Source organism: Carya illinoinensis, chromosome 16, assembly GCF_018687715.1.
Source record: "Carya illinoinensis cultivar Pawnee chromosome 16, C.illinoinensisPawnee_v1, whole genome shotgun sequence".
Taxonomy (NCBI): Eukaryota; Viridiplantae; Streptophyta; class Magnoliopsida; order Fagales; family Juglandaceae; genus Carya; species Carya illinoinensis.
The window spans coordinates 22,436,721-22,461,899 of record NC_056767.1 but is presented as its reverse complement, the minus strand read 5'-3'; the positions used below and the strand labels follow the sequence as shown (position 1 = coordinate 22,461,899).

Here is a 25,179-nt window from a genome sequence, read left to right as displayed (position 1 = left end):
TTTGAACTACAGATATCAAACTGTCGTTTATTTATAAAAATATAAAAAATACAAAATACAAAATGACATGGCAAGATGATATTACTTGCCGCAATACCACGCCGTAAAAAGGACGGAAAAGCAAAAGTCATTGTACGGATATAACAGCTCGAATTCAATTTAAACGGAAAATGTTTGTTTGTCTGTCGCTTTTAAATTGGCCGACCGAAGTAGTCGTTAGTAGCGGAGGGCTGAACTGATGGTGGTTTCTTGAAAAGCTAGGGTTATTTTCGTAAAAGCACGCAGTACCCCTTCAAGATCCGCGTCCGGAAAAGGAAAACAACACGAGTTTAAAATCAAAACCCTCTCTCTCGGAAGCCTGCAATTCGCCCGTTCTCACTGAGTCACTCACGCACCTTTGTTAATCTGAAGAAACAATGTTTGAGGCACAGAGGTTTGTGGATTTGCAAGAAAATCCAAATTTCGGGGACCCTAAATCGTGGCTTTCTGGGGAGGACAACGACTCGTCCCCGAGTCGCCGGCAAATTCAGTCCTCACTCGCTAACTCTACCGCCACCTCAACGGGTCCGAGCGGCAACTTGGATCGGGTCCTCTTTAATGACCTCGTCGAGATTGTCCCTCTCGTGCAGTCTCTCATCGTAATCTCTCTCTCTCTCTCTCTCTCTCGGTTTTGCTTCACTGCTAGCTTGGTTTCCGTCAAAATGGGTATAGGGAAGCAAAAAACTTTGGGTTTTTCTTTTGATGTATGGATTTTGCTTAGTTAAATTTTTAATGAGGTGAAGTTTTAAGATTTTGTTCAGTAATGGAATGGTGCATTTGGTTGATGTTAAGTCCTAATGGTTCAGAAAAAAAGGAAAAAAATAAAGACGCTTTCAGCTTTTGAAGACGCTTCATTTAAGGAAATTTTAGTTGTGGTATTTGGCTAAGGGCGTCGTTTATTTATTTTGTATTGTTATTTATTTTTTTCTTCGATTTTAGTTTCATGGTTTTAAACGATGGGAACTTCCAGAATCGAGAATGCATTTTTCTTTGTCTTTTATCATCTTTTAGAGATGGAGGATTTCTTTGCCTTGTAGTTTTGCCCCCTTTCCTCATTGGGTTATGAATTTTATTAGGATCGGAAAGCAAACAGTTCGTTTACGCGGCGGGGTTCAATGATCTACACAAAGACGCCCTCAAGAGAATCCTTCGCTAGAAAAGTAAGATTTCACAGTCAGGGTCTGATCTTTGCAGCGTTACTAATATTGTTCTGTACTTTGCTTGCTTCTACTTGATTTAGAATTCTGAGAATTTTGGGCTATATATGTTGAATTTCATAAAAATGCATGTTGTTTTTTCATTGGACTTAGGATAAGGAGACGGCATTTTCAGAGTGGTGTTTGTGATGTTTCTTTGTTGCAATTGTGGAATATTATTTGAGTCTATTATTCTTATTATTATTATTTTTTGGCTTCTTGTTGAACATTCAAGTGAATATAAGATATAGTTACTATTACGTGCCATGCAATTGTAGATCTTATTCATGGAGGGTGAAAGTAGTTTATGTTTCTCTTCGACTAATGCTGTAAGCTTACTAGTTACTGTAGTCAAAGTGTCTAGCAAATGCAAATTTTTTCTTTGAGTTTTTTTTATGATGGGGGGAACCACCCCACGGCTGAGCCCTTAGGACTCACCCATGGAACCTAAACCCCCGGGGAGAGTAGCATAGGAACCTACCACCATGGCCTCCCACTTAAATCACAATTTGATCCCAGGGGGAATCGAACCTGCAACATAGGGCTCATGCACACAAGTTCACTCTTACCACTTGGGCTACCCATGGGTGGGTTTTTCTTTCATTATTATACCTTCACATATTTTGTCCTTATATGGGTAAAGGTAATTCCCTAAATGAATGAGAAGAGTTGATCTATATTAACTTGTTCTATGCTTGAGATTCATTATCAGCTTCTGTGGTTCAGGTAGGATGATAGCATGGAGAATCAGATATTACAAAGCCAAAAAAAAAAAAAAAAAAAAAAAAAAATCTCTAGCCAAGTTTATTTGTCCATATAAAGTATGATAAGATATCAAGCCAAAATAATGCTATATGTAATACTCTGGTGTCAGTTGCCCACAACACAGATCAGGAGATCTCAAAGAAATTTGAGCTAAGTCATTTGGTTTCTTCTATAATTGCATGTTGTGCATAATTATTACTGAAATGGGTATTAAGACATAATGTTGATTTAAAAAGTGGAATCTACTTATAGAAAAAGTTTGGATTCTTGCATGATTATCGGTGATTTGATTTGCTATGTTTTGCCTGTGATCTAAACTTATATATCAATGTTTTGGGAAGGAGTCAGAATGGTTCCTTTCCCAGTGCACAAACACCCTCTTACACCCCCCCCCCCCCCCCCCCCCCCCCCCCCCCCCCGAACAAACACACCAAAAAAAAAAAAAAAAAAAAAAATTGAGTAGGTCCCAAGTTGAAGAGTTGATCTGAGCAAAATATTTTCTAAAATTGATTGGGACATGGGCCCATTGTGTTTCCAAGGGGCGGACATTACATGTAATAATTTCTCTACACATTACAATAGATGTTTTCTAGTATTATTTGTAGTTTTGGAAGTTCTGTGGGTAATATGGTTATGCCCTGAATTTCATAGCTAATTGAAGATAATCAGCTATGTATTATAATTGGTAGCATTATGAAAAAATTTATTTTCTTTGTATATTTGACTCTGATGATTTGTTTGTACTTCTATGACATTTTGTTCTTTCCAGAACTATGGATTTGTAGCAGGCAGTAATTTTCTGTTCACGGATTATCAAATGGGTTCTGACATTGGTCTTTTCGTATGTTGAAGGTAATTGAATCAAAAGGGCGGAATGCAGCTCAATCCATACCCGCCAAAAAGAGAAAGGACCCTGGAGACAAGGACCAGGGTATTAATGGTAGCAATAACCCAGATGCTGATAGCTTTTCAATTTTTTCGTCAAGGGCTTTGGCTGCAGAAAAGGATAGAGAAGAGTTGGCCATTTTAAAGGAGCAAGTGGAGGATCTGAAAATGAGATTGTCAGAGAAAGATGAACTTTTGAAATCTGCAGAGATCTCAAAGAATCAGTTGAATGCTGTCCATGCAAAACTCGATGAACTGAAACACCAGGCTGCAGAGAAAGACTCTTTAATAAAGTCTACTCAGCTACAACTTTCTGATGCAAAGGTACCAAACTATTGCTTACTTTGTTTTAGTATATTATGAAGTTAGGTTTTGGCATTGTGGGTGCCAAGTTTTGGTATGGTATCTTGTACTAGTGGCAGAAGAGAAAACCCAGATTTCTGACATATTGTCATTGCACCGTGATGCATGATGAAGTTGTTGATATGGATCTCATTTTCTTATTCAGTAAAAAAATGTTGTTGATATGGATCTTTGAAAATATGGCAGGGGCTACTAGTTTGTATACAGATTGAACACTTGAAGGTTGTGTTAAATTAAGTTTAGAGCATTAGTTTCAGCATCAATTTGGGTCCTAGTCAAACATTACATAATATCACAAATTATTGTCAATGTTTATCTAGGAATTTGGAATATTATTTCCATAGACTATGTTTGGTATGGAATGAATTATGATTATTTTAATATCAAATGCATTGAAATCTGACTAAATATATATTTTTTCCTTTAAGAACAAACCTGGTTTTCAGCCATCAAATGTAGTCAACGTGTGGATGCATGCTCAATTAGGAAAAAAGAACATACTATTGAAAAACTATGTACACACACACATTTTCTTTTGGGTGAATCATCTCATGTTGTTACTAACAGCTCTTCTTTCACATAGATTAAGCTTGCAGACAAGCAAGCTATGCTCGAAAAGATACAGTGGGAAGCAATGACATCCAACAGGAAAGTGGAGAAGCTCCAGCAGGAGCTGGACTCTATGCAAGGAGGAATTTCATCTTTTATGCTTTTGTTTGAAGGCTTGACAAAGAATGATTCTGCTACCTATGCTGATGATTATGACATAACATCGAATTACTTGGATCATCTCCCTCAAATTGTAAGCTCATGGTCGTCTCTGTTTTTTTTCTCCCAACATATACTCTGCTTTCTAGTCCTTTTTGGCTGGATATTCTTACAAATTATTATTAGCAAATAGCCAAAGTAACTTTTTCTCCACTTTGGTTGGAAGCTCAAGACGAAGGCTGTGGGCTTTTTTTTTTTTAATTAAAAGGCCCATGCACATTACAAAGTTTTTCAAGTCTAGGCTTAAATGTCCATGGTAGTAGTTTGTGCCTTATTCTCTGTTGCTTTTGTTTTAGTATTTATATTTGGGTTAGTACTTACTTGATCCAAGAGATAGGATTAGTTTCATTGGTGTAGGTAAATTACAATGCCTCCCAGTAAACTACCATTTCAGTCTCACTTATACGTATGAACTTCTACTCGGTACCTTGGACCCTAATTTGAAGTTTAATGTTTGATACCATTCTCTGTGAAAAATCGGTGTTTATTTATATGGGAATGTATATAAAAAATAAAACTCCATTAATTCTTAATTGCATTTGTTTTAGATGTTGAGGTTATCCATGCCTTTTTATATATTATTCTGTCCAAATTTATACCAGTTTCTCTAGTGGTGTAACTAACCTGAGTGACTTTAAGTTGGGATCCAAGTTGCAGAGAGTCAAAGTTTATGAGTGAAACTGAAAATTGAATGGTGGTCTGCGCAGGATTGGGGGAGGGGTGTCTTTCCCATTGTTGTCTTCTTTTCTTTTTCGGTTTCTTGCTACTTCATCTTCTTTGGAGCCCATAACAACTGTGCCCATCTTTTTCACATCACCGTTCACACAGATAAGAACAACCTTAGTTTCTTCTCTGTTTTTTCCCTTCCTTTTGCACTTCAAATCATATCCTCTCTGTGACTACTTTTGAAATCCTTATTCCTTAGATTTCACCAAAACCTTAATTTAAGGCTGGTATAAGCTGTATACTGAAAATCTCTTACAGGAATGTGCATAGTTCTCGCAATGATGATTCACAAATTGAAACAATAAAGAAAATGAAAAAAAGGAATTGTCACTTTATATTACTGAGACTCCTTACAGCATCTTTACAGCTGCATTTTTATTTTATTTTATTTTTGGCTGCCCTTGGAAAGTACATAGTTCTCTAAATGATGATTCACAAATTGAAACAACGAAGAAAATGAAGAACAATGAACTGTGAGGTCATGTGAGAGATCTAGTTTTAGGTGGAATTTGAGACGATAAACATTACAAACATTTAACCAATATGTTGTTTAAGAGGGACTGGGTTGAGTCTGCAGATACATATAACTTTTACTCTCCGGCTGTTATATATTTTGCAAATGAGACATTTATGCTTGTTTGAAAGGATGATTTGGATGAGATGGAGATGCGCAGTATGGAAGAAGCAAGAAAAGCTTATATTGCTGCTATTGCTGCTGCAAAAGAAAAGCAAGATGAAGAATCTTTTACTGCTGCAGTCAGTGCGAGGTTAGATCTTCAATCATTTGTTCTGAAGGCCAAAAGTTAAGCCAGGGACCTGGAGCTCTTTTGAGTCCTCCCACACTATTCCCTTGTGTAGTACCAAGCTTCACCCCATTACTTTTTGCACCCGGTTGAAAAAAGATAAATATTCTTGTTTTTGGTTTTGGTTTTCCCCCTTCCCCTTGTTTTTTCTCCCCTTCTGTTGCTGGGTTGCTGTTAATTATCTTAATGATGTAAGGATAGAACGTTCCACTTATTTTTCAAATATGTATTTAGTTCTCTGCTTTCAATGCGAGCTAATAGATTATGTCAATGTGAGAGAGGGTCTTCTCATCTTATTAAGGAGCTGAAAGTTGTACCTATTATATGTGTAAAAATTATATTTACAAGTCGGTGCAAAAGAAACATCCTTTACACAATTGACATTGAATGATTTAATTGGCAACAAAGTTTAAATTTAAATCCATTTACAAATTAAATTATGACATGTCAATGGTGTGTAGAATGTATCTTCCATCTGACTTGTAAGTAGCATTACTCAACTTGTAAAAGGCTCTAAACTGGCCATAATTAACAATAATCTGTCTATGTAGCTTGCCATCTTCTTTTTATCTACACTCTTGATGGCTCTCTCTCTCTCTCTCTCTCTCTCTCTCTCTCTCTCTCTCTCTCTCTCTCTCTCTCTCTACATACACACACAACACCACAAAATATTTGCACATCATAGAAAAAACCAAGTATGCATTTCGAAGAGGATTTTGTTTTCTTTGGTGTTTGGTGGGGGAAGGTTTATAACTCGGTCCATTTGATTACATGGGTCAAATTTCTCAACCTTAACTCACAAATTTTATTTTGGGTAGTGTTGGGATCAAAGTTTTGAATACTGTTTCTGTTAAGTGGTTAGGCACGGAAACGAAATATTTCGATAGTCGTACCTTTTCATGATTAATTATATATTATATATATATATATTTATATGTATATATAAACTAACAACTAATAGAATAAATACATGTATATCATGTATATGTGTATATATATGGAAGAATTGAAAGTTTATAAAGTGAATATATGTTGAAAAAAATTACAAACTTGAGTTGAGACACGAAAACAAAAAATAAAATAAAAGAATAGATAAATTATTAAAAATAATGATATTTAAAAAAAAGAATGATGTGACATATTTAAAGTTATAAAAAATTAAAATTATATAAAAAAATTTTGTATTTTAAAATTAATTAAATAAATTTGGATTTAAAATTTACAAAAATGTCATCTAAATAGAAGAAAATTACAAAAAACATCCCGAAACGGAATGAGGACCGAAATGCCTAATTCTGGTCAGAATTTGATCGAAATGGCCGAAATGGGATCAGAATGACTGGAATTTAAAGTAAAACGGAATGGGGTGGTAGAGTATATCGAACATTACACCGGAATGGCAAATTCTGGCTGGAACGACAAATTCTGGCCGGAACGGAACAAAAAATAAAACCTTGGCTGAGATTGTAGGTTATGAAAAGAATTGAAAACTCTAAATGTTGCGAGTTTGTGTTGTGTACAAATTTGTAAGCCCCAATCTATAGGAGGGAGGGAGGGATCCATAGAATTCATTATCTGGCTATCCTCTTCTAGTTTCCTCTGGTCGGGATCTTACTACCTTTATTAGTTGAAAACCTTTCGTGGGCTGGTTCCTTATCCTACATTAGTATTGCAATGTGTTGGGCTTGCTAGTTGTAGTGCCTATCGGCCCAAGTTCTGCTTTATATTCTGTTTTGTAACTATTTCCTTCTTGGCCCATCACCGTGTTTTCTACGGCAATAATAAATCTCTCTCTCTCTCTCTCTGCACTTTGCTATTCTCCCCTCGGTTTTTGGGCTGAGCACCCATTCAATATTTCAATTGAAGTTGATATACCCTAATTTCGACTCTACTACGATTTGAACTCTGATCACTATAGATTCCGCTTCGACAAGTCGGAGTCAAAATTGAAGCGGAGTTAGATCCACACCATCCAATCACAGATCACAACCATCCAATCACCGAAATCACTCAAAAAATAAAACTAAAATACATATATAAACTAAGATTAAAACCAAAAACTTAAACTCAAAAAAATTGACCAATTGAGACTCGAGAGACATAGATCTAAAGTTAGAGGGTGTTGGTTGATTGCAGATCTTTGAGAGAGAGTGAGAGTGAGTGAGTTGGATGGGGAGGGGGAGTCGATCAATGGCCACACAACGGGAGAAGACAAAGAGAGGTGACAAGCTGAGTTAGGACCTAGGGTTTTTACGAAAATTTGAGTGAGATGAAAATGAGATTGAGGTCGAGTGAGGGGGTGGGGTTGGGTTTACCTGGTTCACTTTTATAAAATTTTTCATCTCATCTTATCTAATCTAATCATTATAACTTTCTCAAATTTTCACACAAAATAAAATAAAAATTCAATTTTTTCAAATCTCAATACAAAAATAATATTAAAACAATATATTTTAATAATATTTTATTCAACTTTTAACTTTAATCTTAAATTATCTCATCTTATTTATGAAAATAAACGAGTTAATCTTAATTTTTGTTTTGGCCCTAAGTTTTTTTTGTTTATGGTTTTTATAATTGTTAATATTGATTATTAATAAATATTAATTCACTAGTGTCTAATTATATGTTATCATACTATAGTTTGTTACTATTGCTCATTCTATTTATAGTTTTTATAATTTTTTTTTATCATTCAATTTAATTATTAGTATTGATTATTAACAATTACTATTTAGATCGACTTGTACTTTAGTGTTCAATTATATGTTATTAACTTATTATACTATAGTATTAAATGTTATTATATTAGTAGTATTTTACATTAGTATTACATGGTAGTAATACTATGATATTGTCATTGTATACATATACCAAACTATTATTATTCAATTTAATTTATTTATAATATAGTATAAGTATATTATTTTATAATAACTAACTCATACCACTTACTAGTATATTACTGAATTTAACAAACCATATAAGTCCTATTTATATATATATAAATATATAATTAATATATAAAAAAGTACATATATTTTTCACATGTACAATATCAAAGTCATAGTGAAATCAAAATCAGAGTCAAATTTTTAAATTTTTACTCCGCCTTACTCAATCTTCTCCGTTACTTTATCCATATTTCTTTATGTAGTAATTCGTTTTTAGGTATATCAACCAAACCAACCACCAAGGCCTCTCTGGCCCTGGTTCACAATCCACTTGTCGGATTACACTAAAATTGTCGTTTTGTGCTGGTCACCCTTGGCGGAAAGGGTAGGGAACAATTATATGTTCCTAGTGCCATCCTTTAATTTTATATATGACGAGAGAGAGAAAAGGCTTGCTTTGGGTAGTCAATGGGAAAATTCAAAGGAACCAGCTTCCCTCGTAGTTGATGAAAGTAGCGTGGCTACTTGGGAAATATGAATTTAGGTTTTAATCACCATACTTTCCATTTCAAGGAAGATACCATGCATTTCATAGATCCATTTCATCATTGTTACAATATAAATATCAAACTTAAATTAAATCCAACGGCATTTTTTACAATAAGAGGAAATATTAATCTCTAAAAAATTACACAAACATTTTATCTAATAACAACAAATTTTTGTTCAACGGGAAAGTGAAAGGGGACACACAAGCCTTAAGGGAGTTCTAGTTCCTTTTTAAGGTGCTAGATGGTCTCAAGCAGTTTGTATGAAAATTGAAATTACATTTGACACATTCATAAGACAAGGGATCCGTACAAGCTTTGCCACATTTCTTACATAGAGGCTTGTGTTTAGTCTTCCGAACCAAAGTAAGGGGATGTTGGTGGATATCAAATGTGCAAGCTTTCTCAAACTTGAGATTTAAGTAATTCCCGTAAATGCATTTGGGATGAGCAGGGTAAATGCAATCTGCACAACAGTAAAACCAATGCTCCGAGTTTCATTTTTTTTAACAAATATCACAATAATATTCATCAGAGTCATCTTCTCGAGCATAGCAAAGTGTGAAAGGATGCTCATGTTCTCGGTATCTGATCGAATGAGATAGTGTTAAACATTTGAAGTCCGCAATGAATTCTTGATCAGCACAGTAGAATTTGTATCCTAATTGACTTGAATTGCAGCAACTACACTTTTTATGAATTGGTAGCTTCGAAAGCATAAGTTGATGCTCGTGACTATCATGTTTAAACATATACAAGAGTAGACTACATTGGACATTGAGGAGAAAATCGCATTTGTCACAATGATAAATGAAGCCATTACACATACAATGACAAGTATAACACAGAAAGAGGTTGTTAGTATAAGGTGATCTTGGGAGGAGCATAAGAGGGTGTTCGTGAAGTGAGTGTGGGATTTTTCTTGGTAATTCAACACAAGATTTATGAAGAAAGAATCCACATTGAACGGAAGTGTAAAAAGGAGGAAAGATGGACCGCACACACCCATCACATTTCTTGTCGATTCCATGCTTGTCAATGAGTTCTAAGTCATGCTCAAGACTGAAATATTTGATTTTTGTAGCTATTTCAATTCCATCTACTCCCACTTTGGTCATTTTGACAATAAACTTTTATGAGCCATTGGTTTCATCGGTTCCTATGTCTTCATATTCCAATTTAGTTTTTGATGACTCACTAAACTCTTTATCTTCAAAATGAAATGTTTCAACTATATTTTCCTTGCTTGTAGCACCATGAAGGTGGGCAGCAAAATCACAACTTGAGTAGTAATAGTACGCGTAGTTTTTGTTCACTCTGTTTACACAGAGTTTGCAAACTATGCGGCTCGATTGAGTGGCGGGAATGGAGCAGGTGAGGTCGAGAGGGTGTTCATGCCGTATAACTTTGACTACCAATGGTAAGGAAGTGCAATCTAGGTGGGCGACAAATGAACACATGTTGCAAAAGTAAAACATGCTATTCCCTGCCTTCCCACAAGCATTACAAGTGAATGGAAATGATTTCTGCATTAGTGTCAAAGGGTGGTCATGAATTTCAGTTTCGAGGGTGAGCGGTTGTTCAATTGATGGCAAGGAAGTACACTTTGGATGGACCACAAATGAACACGGAGCACAAAAGTAAAACATGCCATTGGCTTGCTTCGCACAATGATCACAACTGAATTGGAGTATTTTTAGGTTCAGCACAATGGTCACGTGTGTTCGTGAACTTCAGTTTCTTTGGGTGAGGGGCAGAGAAGAGCACTTGATACAAAGATTGAACTCACAGTGAGAACAATTGTAAGTCAAGCCCCAAAGTCTATACTTTTTGCAACTAACACATTCTCGCTCCGATTCATTTGGAATTAGTTTTGAAGAGATGAGAATAAGAGGATGTTTTGGGTGCAATGGGTGCTGCAACTCGGGAGGTAGTTCAAAACAAGATTTATGAATGACGAAGCGATGACACTCTTTGCAACTATAATTAGGACCGGAGACTCTTTCCCTGCATAGTCGATAAAAAGGTGATTCCCCCTCTTCATTGAGGAACAATGGATGGTTGTGCTTGAAATGTTGAAGCTCCATCTCTCCTAGCCTGTCTATGCTACACAAATCACGTATTTTAATACTACACACTTTTAGACAATTGGCTCGTGGGTTTTACCTGAAAAATATTGTCAGATCCAGATGGATAGATTTTATGGTTTCTTCACTTGAGTCTCACAGAAAGCAGCCGTCAAACTTCCCCTATATCCAATAAAAAATGTCCAATATTTAGTCTCCCTTTCATTTCACTGCACGAAAACAGGACAATAATCTTTATATTCAAACCGATTGAAGCACATGTCAGAAATAGAAATAAGTGCAACCCCAAGTCCACTCAATATAGAGAAATTAATACTAACAGATAATATAGAGAAATTAATCATATACAAGTTGAGTAAGCAGCCATTAGTAATAACAGATAAAAGGGAAAAAAAGAACCTTACAACTTGCTGTGTGAAAGGAAAGACCAAGAGTAATTCAGAGGTACCATTGATGACTTCGAGGTGCTGATATGAAAGGTAGATGGCTTTGCTTTTGATTAAAGCTAAACAATTTGATCAATTAAAGAATCAAGATGAGGTATGTACAAACGAAAACAGTTACGTGTTGACGAAGCTTAATTATGATTTTATATTCAATAGGGATAATTATTGTATGAATCTTTACTACTTTTTTGGTCCTGATTACGAGCTAAATAAAAAATAAGTATAGTCGCCTACCTTCCTTCACTAATGACAAAGACAACGGCCATCTCAAATATGTTCAAAACAATCACATACATCTAAACAAGATCAGACAGCCATATTGATCATTCATAGAGAGTGATGTTGGTAAGGATAACAACAATTAAAATAAAATAAATAAACAAAGAGAAATGGAACAACAAGAATGCTCATAATCCCAGCAAAATTCAATAAAATGAATAAAAAAAAAAGGAAGAAGAAAAAGGGTATTCTTCCACCAATAACTACCATGAAATTAAATGGCTGCGCGCCTTTGATATAACATAGCAAGAGTATTGCAGTATATATCTTGATTCCACGACGGGCACGACAAAAACTACATATTTTTTTTTAAAGAGAATTGAAGCAAGGGTACATCGAAATGAAGAATCCAAGCTAACAAAAATAAACTCATAAACTACCATATTTTATAGTAAAAGTATTTTACAGTCTAACGCTGGTTTATGGTTTAATTTTATGGGCCGGACTAAAACATCTCTCAATTTTTAAATTGTCTACAGGCAAAATATAATATAAATTTAGTCGCCTACCTTAAAAACAGTCACATACATCTAAACAAGGTCAGACAATCACATACATTATTGATTTTCTACAATCTATCAAGCTGATCTTTGATCTTATCCACGAATTTCCAATGTGATCTGATGCGTTCTAAGACAGAATATTGTTTGGATCTCCTCTGCATGTCATTTGCTAGAAGTTTTTGAAATGAGAGACCCTTGGGGCCGGATTTGGTGTGAGGAGAGTTTTTACACCATCCAATAATAAGTTGACGTACACTTCAACCAATGTATTAGTTTTAGAAAAAATGAGATACACAAGATTGAAGCCCAGTATTTGAACAATCATGTTTTTACCCACACTCGTTTGCAGTCGCTCCCTACACTCTCTCTTTTCCTATTCTTTTTGTTTTCCTGCACTCTCTCACTCTTTGTATTCTCTGTCAGTAGAATAATAAAACCCATTCTTTCATGTTGATAGAAATTAAACCTCCATTTCACCTAAAATCAAATCCAAACACTAAAAAAACTACACTATCTTTAATTTGGGTATTCCATGTTAGGGACTTGGGCTCTCTGATCTGCTGTTCTTGAAAATAAAAAATAATAATAAACTCACATATATGATTTGAAGTAGCCCATAAGGCTTCCGTCCCAACCCTTATTTGAACCCTTATCTGAAAAAGAATTAAAAATAAAAATAATGCCAAATGTTCTAACTCCCGAGACAGAGGTATAAGGAGGAAGTAAGAAGCTCACTCTGTATAGGTCAAATCAGTAGTTTATAACTTAGCCTCAAGATAAGGCCAACAATCAAGTTAAGAGATAAAGTTAAGAACAGATATGATACGTTGACTTAGATTCCTAAAAGGAAAGTGTTAGTTTCGTGTTTCGCAGCCCAAGCAACTCCACGGAGGCCCAATTCGCCTACATGTAGCTATGAAGAAATGGGAGTTTCGGGGTGGTTGGGTATAACTCCAATGCTTAAGTCAGCATATGATTTTCTATGCGAGGAGAATGGAAGGTTTTAATGCCCCGTTTGTTTACCCAAATATAAACTATCTCATATCATCTTATCATTATAACTTTTTCAAATATCGATAGCATATTTTTAAAGATATCAAGTGATTTTTAAAGTAAACCTAGTGTTTTAAAACTCTCGAATATTTTAAATGTTCAATGAGTTTTTTAAATGAGGTATTTGCAGTGTTATTGAACCAAACTTGATTTTAAATAAGATAATTATAATATTTTTGAGAGCTCAAAAAATATTATAATTGCAGAAAATCATTTGATATAAATTATTTTATTTAGTTAAAAAGATTATGAGATTTAAATTATATTGAAAATTCTAATTAGTTAGATGATTTTATTCTCTTAAAAGTAATTAGCAAAATTTCATTGTTTTATTAATGATGAAAGATTATATTTATAGGCTAAAGTTTAGTTTAAATTATATTCTATTTTAATTTCTCTCAATGTTTTTAAGTTAAATTAGTATTTTAATCCCCATTGTTAGATTGATTTGAAGACCTAAGACGAAGGGTTGGGGTTAAAACCCCAAGCCTTTAGCTTTTTCCCTCATTTCCTTTCTTTCCCTCTTTCTCCTCCCTCTCCCTTCAGCTCACTCGTGCAGTCCCCTTCCTAATTGATTCTTCCTCTCAGCACCCAGCCTCACCTCCGGCCACCAGTAGCTCCCCTCATGTCGGTGACCTTCCCACACTGATCTCCTACCTCGCGATCTCTCCCTATCTCTCTTCGCAGCACGCATGAAACCCATGCAGGTTTCTCCTCCATGCGCCATTGTGCGCCACCTTGGAGTGTCACCGACTACCACAACAACTCCCCCTCCCTTTGGCGATCACCCCCATGGACCCAAGCCACCTTCAAGCCTCCACGGTAGCCCCACACACAACCCCCTCTCTCAACCCGAAATGGGTCTCACAAGGGTCTTCCCTTGGAGCAGCGCTACCGTTGGCCACCGCAGCCTCCAACTGCCACTGATAGCTTCCCCCCAACCACCCCTCTCTACGATTTAGCCCTTTACATAACCCATCTCCCTCTCTCAGATTCTCTAATCCACGGCTTAGATCCACCATAGTAGAGCTGTCGCACCACCTTATTGAGGTCACCACAAGCCTCCCTATGGCCACCCCTTCCATGCTTACTTAGCCCAATGCCCAAACAGCCCCCAACCATTGTGTGTAGCCATTGTACCTAGCTAACCGCCACTATACACAACTTTAGCTATGAAGTATGGCCCTTCCACCGCCACCCACGAACTGCCCATTGTGTCGGCCACCCTCCACAATTACGTTAAACCACCAAAGCCTAGATCTAGTTAAGAAACCTTAGATTCGGCCTTCCCAAATATCCTCGTTCCAAGGTCATGACAGTCACCATGACAGAGAGGTTACCGTCCAAGCTAGTGGCTTTTGATGCCATTGGCTGTGCTAGGTAGTGATCAACGCACGAGTTAGCCTTTACATAATCTTGGTGGGAAAATAATTTATTTTGCCGGAGAAAGTTTAAAATTATTCAAATTGCAATTTGTTTGTTTAAACGGGAGAGATTTGGTGGAAAAATTTGGCCGGAAGGTTGCAAGCCTGTTCAAACTACACATTTTTCATTTGGACAAGTTTGAACACCACATTTATTCAATCGAACAGACATTTTGGTGGAAAATTAAATTAAAATTGGTAGGGATTTTTTTAAACCTATTCGAACGGAACATAAATATTTGAACGGTGAATGCCTCATTCGAATGCATAAGAAAATGTTCGAATGGGATTTATTTAATTATAATAATATATTGTTAAAGAGGTCCAAAATATTAAAGTAATAATTTTTTTTCATTAATTTGTTATCATTTTCAAAATATTAAAAATGTGTATATATTATACATTATGATTTACGGTGAGCTAAAATATTTACAAATTGATAAATTAATTTTATGTAATTAATTTAAAAATATTTTAGTGATTTCTTTTATGTTAAATAAGATTTTTAGTTAAATAAATATTACTTGAAAAATAGTGTCATTTTTTATATTGCTATTAATGGTAAGTATAATGAAAAAAAAAATAATTAACAATAGAGAGGCTAGCAAACACTAAAAATAAAACTATACATTAATTACATCCTCAAACTCTAATTTTTGATACAACATAAAAAAGTAAAATAAGAACTAACACTGTCTATTTGTTAAATAAATCAAAATTCTACCGTAAAGTAGTTATGCGTCCATCCATCTCCTTAAGCTTCTCCATGATGGGCTCAATGAATTTTTGCTTCATAATTTGGTAGTGCTTTGCCAACAGATCTTGTACCACATCCAAAGTAGCCCCAGCAGCCTGTCTCTCAACACCAGCAGTAGCAGTAGAAGCTGGATTGGTAGGCGTGCCACTATCCTGTACTGCTTGAGTCTTTGGCAAGTGACCCTTACTCTTGCTGAATGTGATCTTGTTAAGGAGCCCCATCTGTGGTAACTTCTGCTTAGTCCCTTGCATTGCAACCAAATGAATGGAAAAATGTTTGTGATATGTTTGAAGATCCTGCTTATAAGCTAGTTTCACTATTGATAAATGTATTAAACATATATTTATAATATTATTTTTTTAGCAACGGAGTATTGTGAACAAAGCAAATAGATCAAATTTAACGATACACCATCATGCGGTTTCTCAATCTTTTCATTGTTTGACTAAAAAAATAGTAAGTTATTCTAATCCCCGTTAAATATTAACACCCTTTTCTCATTTAAGTTCTAATATAGATTTCCCTTTTGCAGCTATAAGAAAGTCTTGCGGGCTATGATTTGATCCAATTGTATGCTAAGGAATATAAAAATCGTGATGGTGCTTGGACAAGTCCTGAAGTAGGGGCAAATTATGTAAGTTAAAGTTTATTTAATTCAAGTTTAATACGATATTTTTGTTACTTATACTAACTTTACTATTTTTTTTATAAGATAAGATGATATCTCTTAAGGAAATTGTTGTGGATCCATTTGATGAATCATTAGTCAACGTTGCTCAGATCTTTTCTCAAGTTCTTGGATCACATTCTGAATATTTGAGGGGCTTAGGATGTTGCGTGAAGCTATCCTCAATGTCATCTTCCTCTTCTAAATCTAGATCCAATGACAACATGACTACATAATTAGAGGAAGCAGTATTTGAGATAGAACGATTAAGGTCCAAGAAAAAAGAGTTGCTGATCTAATTAGATCAAGTAGCGTATTTAGAGGCGAGATTAGAAGATAATATGTAGAACAGGCTGGAGTAAAATAACTAAAAAATATTTGAACAGTGGCAATAAATGATACCACCACAATTTTAAAATTTATTTTTTCTTTAATTGTCTTTCTATTATGTTGTTCCAAAACATTTGAATAATTATGATGTTTGAATTACAATTTGTATAATATTAGTATGATATTTTTAATTAAATTCTATTTTGTATGATTAATACCGTTCAAATGGTAAATTACCATTTATAAATCCATTCGAATAAAAAAGTACACATTCGAACAAAAACTAACCCATTTGAATGACAATTGAGAAATACAGTCTATATGGACATTCGAACAATAAAATATTTTTTCAAACAACATTAATATGCAAAATCCTATTTGAACAGACTGAATTTCCAAAAATAAAAGATCTCTTCAAACTGATAGAATTTATGTTCAAACACAAGTCATTTGAAAAATTAATTCGTTCGAATGCATAAAATCTATTTGAACACTTAGTCTGTTTGAATAAGATTAAATATGATCATTAGTTCAAATCAAAATTTCTTCTAGTTTGAATGGTATGTGTCGGTTCGAATTGATAGGGTTCCATTCGAATAGTTTTTTGAGACAAAAATAATTTGTTTTAAAAAAAATCTCTTTCAAATGGTTTCGACTGGTTTTGCTCAATTTAGTCTCCAAAAACCTTTTGAGACGGGCTTTTTAAGATAAAATAGAGACAAAATTTTTTTCATTTCCAAAAACATTTTGGAGCGAAAACTGGATTTTTGAGACAAAATGATTTGTCTCAAAAAACCCGATGAGTTATAGTGTATATACTATTGAACATTCATGGGCCTCGTTTGGTTATACAGTTTAGATGAGATGAGATGAGATGCAATATTTTGAATGGTAGTAAAATTTTTTGGTTAAGATGAGATGAGATATGGTTTGTTAAAAATTGTGTTTAGACAGTGAGATGAGGCGAGATGATTTTTACTTTTTGAGATTTGATAAAGGGGTTGGTCCCACTGTCTGGAAAGCAACAGTTCACTTACTATTTTCGTCAGTTTTGCACTGTTCATTTTAGTTTTTCTGTATTTTTACATTGTTTATTTCACTTTTTACTGTTTATGTGAGTGGATGTTTTCAAAACTTAAAGATGAAATACACCGTTTGGATAAGCAGTGTCTTTGTGCCGTACAGCTTAATAAGTATCTCGTTTGGGCATCCAAACCGGCTTCAAGTACTTGCACAATTACTTGTTTGTTTTCACAACACATTAAACTCATCTTATCTAATCATTACAATTTTTCTAAATTCTTATACAGAATAAAATATATAATTCAACTTTTTCAAATCTTAAAATATAATAATATTAAAAAAGTATATTTTAACAATATTTATTCAATTTTAAACTTTTATTTCAACTTATCTTATCTGTGAAAATAAATAAGACTAGTTTTTGGGTAATTTTCCAACAAAATTCAATAAAAAGAAAAAAAGTAAAAAAGAAAAAGACAAAGGGTATTCATCCACCAATAATTACCATGAAATTAAATGGTTGCCTTTGATATAATACAGCAAGAGTACTACACTATATATCTTGATTCGATGACAAAAATCACTATTTTTTCTTAATAGAATTTGGGATACATTGAAATGAAGAAGCCAAAACTAGGAAACTATTACAAATCTCATAAAAGTAAATTTACAAACTAAAATGACTTTATATGATACATTACATTTACTTTAAAATAAAAGAAACTTTACCATCTAACTTACTAATCAACACGTACACGTCAGTTTTATGTTTTACTTTTGTTTGGAGAGAAAGACTTCAGACCACTGTCCAATGGTGGTGTATTTCGATCAATCGTCGGCGTCATATGGTCCTCCACCTTTTCGATTTCAAAACACTCACATAAAGGTTTCTTAAAGTGCGTTGAAGAGGCTTGGTCAAGACCATATTCTTTTGTTGGTCTTCAGAAGCTTGCTGCACGGCTTAAGAGAACAAAACTTGCATTACGTGCTTGGAATAAAGAGGTATTTGGCAGGGTGGGTTTTATGTTAAAAGAGCTACATGAGAGAGTTGATGCTCTGGAACACCAACTTCAATCTAGATTTTCTAAGGATGTTGAAGCTGATCTTTTGGTGACCAAGAATGAGCTTGAGATATGGGGGAGAAGAGAAGCGACGAGGTTGGGTCAGATTGCTAAAAAGAAATGGATGGCCAAAGGCGGACAAAACACCAAATACTACCACTCGGTGATTAATCAACGACGGAAGCAGAGGTTTATTTCGAAAATGAGACTCTTGGATGGAAGAGTGTTGGACAACTCGGAGGAAATTCACATCAATGCCATGGAATTTTTTCAAGGTTTTCTCACGGAACCTTCAGCTGTGGAACGTGCTGATTTATCATCCTTAATAGATGCCAGTATCGTCCTTAATACAAAGCATTTGCTTTGTATGTGTTGGTATTTTTTAATTAATAAATGTTTTCTTACCGTTGCTTATACATTCTTAATTATCTATTAACTTCTTACCGGCCTGTTAATTGTCTAATAAGTTCATTTGGTTTTTATTTACTCGGTTGCAGAACTGAGTACCATTGATGGCCAACGTCTCTTTCCATGTTAATTCCTTTTCATTGAATGCCCATATGCTTCATGATAAAAACAGCTAGTAATTCTTTATTTGCTTGGTGAACCTTTTTGATAAAAGGGGGCTTCCGTCTTGTGTCTCTTAGTGGTTTTGAGAGTAGTGTTGTCATGATATACAATAAAAAAAAAGTTGTACGTATTTATGTTTTTGAGAGTATTTTCTAGGTAAAAGAAAGGTGTTCTTTTGGTGGAGTTTTGAGCTCAATCACTTATGTAGAGTTGGTTTGTGTTATATGACAATCAGTTGGATTATTGTATCCTGGAAGAGTCAAGTTGAGATGAATTCTACTGCATCGATTAATATGAGATTTTGTACGCTGCAGAGAGCTTGAATTATCAAGGAAGATGCTTAAAATAAGCAATCAACATCTTAGACTCAACAGCAACCATAATCAAAGATTGATTTTGTGTTGAACTTGATTTCAGGAACAATTTTTATTTTCTATTAATATCATTGTAATTATGTTGTAAATATTTAATTACCTTTTTTTATTCTTTAATTCATGTTCTCAGATTGTACAGAGTATGTATAGAAATGAATATGTGTTGATTCAAAAACAAAATACTGTAAATCATCTTTATGGTATCACGAGCCACAAACCTCTAACGAGTTACGTATCCTTCAACTTCCTCAAATGGCCACCATCCCTACAACCAGCTCTGACTCTCCTATCATCACCATCAATGCTGCCACAACCATAAATGAAAAACTTACCCCAGCTACCTTCCCCCAATGGAGAGAGCCCAATTTGAAGCACTGTTAATTGGCTATGATCTTATTGATTTTGTCACTGGAGCCCACAAATGTCTAGCCATTGATGTAGCAAATCCCACCATCTCCAAAGCCGCAAACTCCCACTGTGTCAAGACAAGTTGATCCTGCTTGCCATTCTCGCCTCTACCTCCACTACCATTACTACTATTCTTACAGCTTGCAAAACATGCCACGAAGCCTAGATAGCTCTTACCTGACTCTATGTAGGAAAATCACGAACACGTGCTATGCAACTCAAGTAGGACCTTACCTTGAGCACTCACAGCAACTGCTCCATCACAAAGTTTCTCCAAGCTATCAAAATAATTGATCATCCAGTTTCGGATGATGATTTGACCTTGTATATCCTAAATGGGTTGGGTCCCGAGTTTAGAGAAATTGTAATCCCAATATGTGCTCATGAAACATCTCTGAAGTTTGAGGAAATTCATGATCTTTTGGTAAGTCATGAAAACTACCTTCGCTGTCTGGAGACTCAATCGGCATGAAACATGCTTGCAACTGCAAATTACAACATCGGCAAGCATGGGCTTCTGGAACGAACAAATCGAACCAGTGATCCTCATTCAACAAAGGCCGCAGCAACAACAACAAGAATGGGCCTTCTAATTCGGGCTTTCACAAATACAAGCCCAAATTCCAATGGTGTGACCAAGTGGGCCATATGGCCAAAGCTTGTCCAAAGATGAACTCGATTGAACCCACAACCAACTGTGCAACTTCTTCCCAAGGAAAAAATAAAAAATTGCTTGTTGACTCTACGGCATCCCATAATATGACAACAGATCTCTCAAATTTGTCCATCCACTCTGAATATGACGGTACTGATGAGGTGGTAATTGGTGATGGATGAGGTTTGCCTGTATCTCATGTCAGTTCTTTATCATTTGCATTGCCTAATCGTGTCTTTCATTTAGGTGACAACCTTTGTGTTCCCACAATTAGCAAAAATCTTATTTCTGTCCATTATTTTACAAAAAATAATGTCTATCTTGAATTTCACTCTTCTTATTTTTTGGTGAAGGATCGGATCACGGGGGCTACACTACTCAAAGGTGAATGCGAAGATGGCGTGTACCCATTCCTGGAGAACCTGGCTAGAAATTCCAAAAAATTTATTGCCTATGTTCATGTGAAGATGGTGTGTACCCATCCCCAAAGATGGCGTGTACCCATTCATGGAGAACCTGGCTTGGTCATCCATCCTCCAAAATTGCCTATCATTTAATTAATGCTTTTTCCTTACCCACAAATAAAATTGGGCATTCCTCTCTTTGTACTTTGTGTTATCCAAATAAAGCTCATCATAAACCCTTTAATTCTCATGGTCTCACTAGCACATCTCCCATGAAATTAATTTATGCCAATGTTTGGGGACCGTTTCATGAAATTGGTATTGATGGGTCAAAATATTACATTATTTTCATTGATCACTATACCAAATATATATGGCTCTATCCAATGTCTCATAAATCAAGTGTTCAAATTATTTTCCCTTAATTTCAAAATCTTGTGGAAAATAAATTTAATACAAAAATAAAGAGCATTTACTCAAACAATGGAGGAGAATACATTGGGCTAAAATCCTATTTGTTTGTTCATGGCATAAGTCATTACACCACTGCCCCACACATCCCACAACGAAATGGCATATCTGAAAGACGACACTGCCATCTTGTTGAAACTGGCCTCACCCTTCTCACAGATGCCCATATTCCTCTCTCATATTGGCCATATGTATTCCAAATTGCAGCTTACCTCATTAATAGAATGCCCACCCCCAACTTGCAAAATCAATCTCCGTTTGTGAAATTGTTCTAGCAACATCCAAATTACCTGAAGCTTAAACAACTTGGCTGCTTGTGCTATCCTCTGACTCAACCTATAATAAGCATAAACTCGAGCCCAAAGCCCAACCGTGCACATTCGTGGACTATTCACTCTCTCAAAATGTATACATATGTATTAAGCCCAAATCTCAAAAGATATATTACTCTCGGCATGTTCTATTTCATAAGCACAGTCACCCTTTCAGAAATTTGAACCCTGACACACCAGAACACGTCTCTTCATCTTTAGGTGATCCCAAACCAGCACCAATCTTCTTCACAAAATTGAATTTGGCTCCGCTCCTAGCTCAAGCTTCTCCTCCAATGGGTACCGAATCTACAGCAATACCTGCGATGGGGTCCTCTCATGTGCCAACTTCACTTCCAGTAAGTACATCTTCTCATTCTCCTTTGATTTCATAACAAATTTCTCCATTAGAAATGCATGATTCTGTCTTACCTTTAACCACTGAAGTGCGCACTCACAACATGACAACCCGATCCATGAATCACATCTACAAACCAAAAAAATCATTCTTAGTCACCAAGCATCCAATTCCCCCTTCCTTGGAACCCACGAGTCTCACTGAGGAACTGTCTGATTCACGATGGCATGATGCCATGTCCTCTAAACTGACTACCCTCATCAAACATGATACATTCACACTGTAATATTATTTGCTGCAAGTGGGTGTTTAGGATTAAGAGGTATGCTGATGGTTCAATTGATCGGTTTAAGGCGAGGCTAGTAGCAAAAGGGTTTAATCAAAGACCTAGTTTGGATTAAAAAGAGACATTTAGCCTTGTAGTTAAACCAGTCACCATTCAAACTATTTTAACTCTTGCTGTGGTGCAAGGTTGGTCTCTAAGACAATTAAACGTAAACAATGTTTTCATTCATGGGCATCTCACAGAAAAGGTATACATGAAACAACCACATGGTTTTTTGGATCATGATAAACCAAATCATGTATGCTATCTTAAAAAGACAATATATGGTCTTAAACAAGCGCACTATGCTTGGTACACAGCCCTCAAACAAGCACTGATAGAGTTCATATTTGTTAATTCTAAATCTGATTCTTCACTCTTTGTGCTTCATAATGGTTTTATACTTGTCTATTGCTTGGTATATGTTGATGACTTGATTATTATTGGACATAACTCGGCATTTGTAGCAAGTATCATTGATCTACTTGGAAAAAAAATTCTCTATCAAAGATTTGGGACCACTGCACTTATATCTTGGTGTTGAGGTTATTCCTACAAAGTATGGCTTATTTTTAACTTAGAATAAATACATCCGAGATATTCTTGCTAAAACTAGTATGGATAGTGCCAAGGATGTGACCACACCGCTGTCTACTTCAGTCCCTCTTAAACTGGTTGATGGTTCTTCCTTAGTTGATTCCACTGAATATCAACAAGTTATTGGTGCACTGGAATATCTATCATTGACCAGACCTGATATCAGTTTTACAGTTAATAAACTCTCCTAGTTTATGCATTGTCCAACCACAAATCACTGAACAACCACCAAAATGTTGCTGTGGTACTTGAATAACACTATCTTTCACGGCATCAACATCAGCAAAATAATGAATCCAATTCTCACATGCTACTTTGATACCGACTGGGTAGGTAACTTGGATGATAGAAAATCCACATCAGCTTATCTCATTTTGCTAGGCACAACACCTATTTCCTGGAGCTCAAGAAAACAAAGTTCTATAGCACGCTCATCAACTGAGGCTGAGTATAGAGCTCTCGCAACAGTGGCAACAAAGTCCATGTGCATCCTTTCTTTGTTTCAAGAACTGATATTTTCATTATCTAAGCCACCACTACTTCTATGTGATAACTTGGAAGCAACACACCTTAGTTTTAATCTTGTCCAGCACTCATGGATGAAACACATTCAAATTGACATTCATTTTGTGTGAGACTTGGTTCAAAAGAATTATGTTCTTAATGTTCGGCATGTTCATATGAATGATCAACTTGCAGATTTACTCACCAAGCCTCTCTCACGACAATGGACTAATTATTTACGCAACAAGATCGGCCTTACTGATGGTAGCTCGTTCTTGCGAGGGCATATAAAGGAAGATATTGAAAATAAGCAATCAACATCTCAGACTCAACGGAAACCATAATCAAAGATTGATTTTGTACTGAACTTGATTTCAGGAATAGTTTTTATTTTCTGTTAATATCATTGTAATTATGTTGTAAATCTATAGTTACCTTTTTTTATTCCTTAATTCATGCTTTCAGATTGTTTATAATCAGAGTATGTATAGAAATGAATGTGTGTAGATTCAAAAACAAAACAGTGTAAATCCTCTTTGTGAATCTCCTTAAAGAGAGGGAGATTTTTGTGCCTCAATCTAAAGTGGTTTCGTTTGAATGTTAATTTTATTATAATTTTCATTACATTATTGTGTATTTTACTAACAATTTTAAGGATATTCAAATGAAGCTACATTCAAAAAATGCACAGAAAGCGTTGGAGATCTCAACAAGCCTTTCAGTTTCAAGGAGGCTTATTAATTCAAGAGATGGAAGTGTAATATGCTCTTCTACCTAAACCTTTTGAATGTCTCGTACGTTCTCATGAAAAAGGTAAATATATTTTACAAAAATTATGTCTTGTCCAAAGGTTAGAATTCAAGAAATTGTTATTTGAAGCTACAAGAAAAAATTAGTAGACCTCACAAAAAAGGCTTTCCAGGTCAAAAGAATAAGAGCCAATGACCCTTTTCACAAATTCAATCATATTCTGTTTGACGCATAAGTGGGCAATTTGCTCGAACTTGCAAGTTTTTGAAGCAAGAAAATAATCCTCAAGTTAACATAACTGAGGAACCAGTTGTAGCAATGATTACAGATATTAACTTGCTTCATGAATTTGTTGAAGCATGGTGGGTAGATTACGGTGTAAATAGGCATGTCTGCTATAATAAAAATTGGTTCAAAAATTATACTCCCTTTGTAGAAGAGAAAACAATTTTGCTTGGTGATTCAAGTAACACCAAAGTTGTTGGGAGTGGTGAGGTTGAGCTAAAATTTACCTCTAGACGTACATTGATGCTCAAAGATGTACTTTTTACATTGTATATAAGGAAGAATTTGATGTTGAGTTGTTTTTACTCAACTTAAACGGCCTTCAAATAAATTATGGAATCTGATCAATATGTAATTACAAAAGATGGAGCTTTTGTGGGCAAGGGCTAAGCTTGTGATGGAATATTTAAATTGAATATTGAAAATAAAGCATAGAATGTTTCTCTTTATATGAATTCTTCTCTAGATTTTTGGCATGCACGTTGATGTCGTATCAATTGTTAATATGTTACAATCATGCATAGTTTATGATTAATTCCCAATTTGACAA

At 35.2% G+C, this 25,179-nt stretch overlaps 1 protein-coding gene across 2 annotated transcripts; it reads left to right on the top strand.

Annotated features, from left to right (window-relative positions):
• Positions 1-234: 234 nt before the first annotated feature.
• On the top strand, positions 235-5,816 carry LOC122299862 (protein MICROTUBULE BINDING PROTEIN 2C). Of its 2 annotated transcripts, none has more exons than XM_043110330.1 (5): positions 235-638; positions 1,116-1,199; positions 2,853-3,209; positions 3,832-4,050; positions 4,724-5,376. In XM_043110330.1, exons 1-5 carry the CDS (start codon positions 417-419, stop codon positions 4,913-4,915), a joined length of 1,074 nt encoding a protein of 357 aa, XP_042966264.1. In that variant the 5' UTR covers positions 235-416; the 3' UTR covers positions 4,916-5,376. The 2 variants fall into 2 exon arrangements, with proteins under 2 accessions (XP_042966264.1, XP_042966265.1); XM_043110331.1 differs by lacking the exon at positions 4,724-5,376 and adding an exon at positions 5,388-5,816 and having other exon boundaries at positions 243-638.
• Positions 5,817-25,179: the final 19,363 nt, after the last annotated feature.

Coding starts and splice junctions, on each gene's coding strand:
- LOC122299862 (XM_043110330.1), top strand. CDS start 417: ATGTTTGAGGCACAGAGGTTTGTGGATTTGCAAGAAAATCCAAATTTC. Junction 1,200..2,852: donor GAGAATCCTTCGCTAGAAAA/GTAAGATTTCAC, acceptor CGTATGTTGAAG/GTAATTGAATCAAAAGGGCG. Junction 4,051..4,723: donor TGGATCATCTCCCTCAAATT/GTAAGCTCATGG, acceptor TGGTCTGCGCAG/GATTGGGGGAGGGGTGTCTT.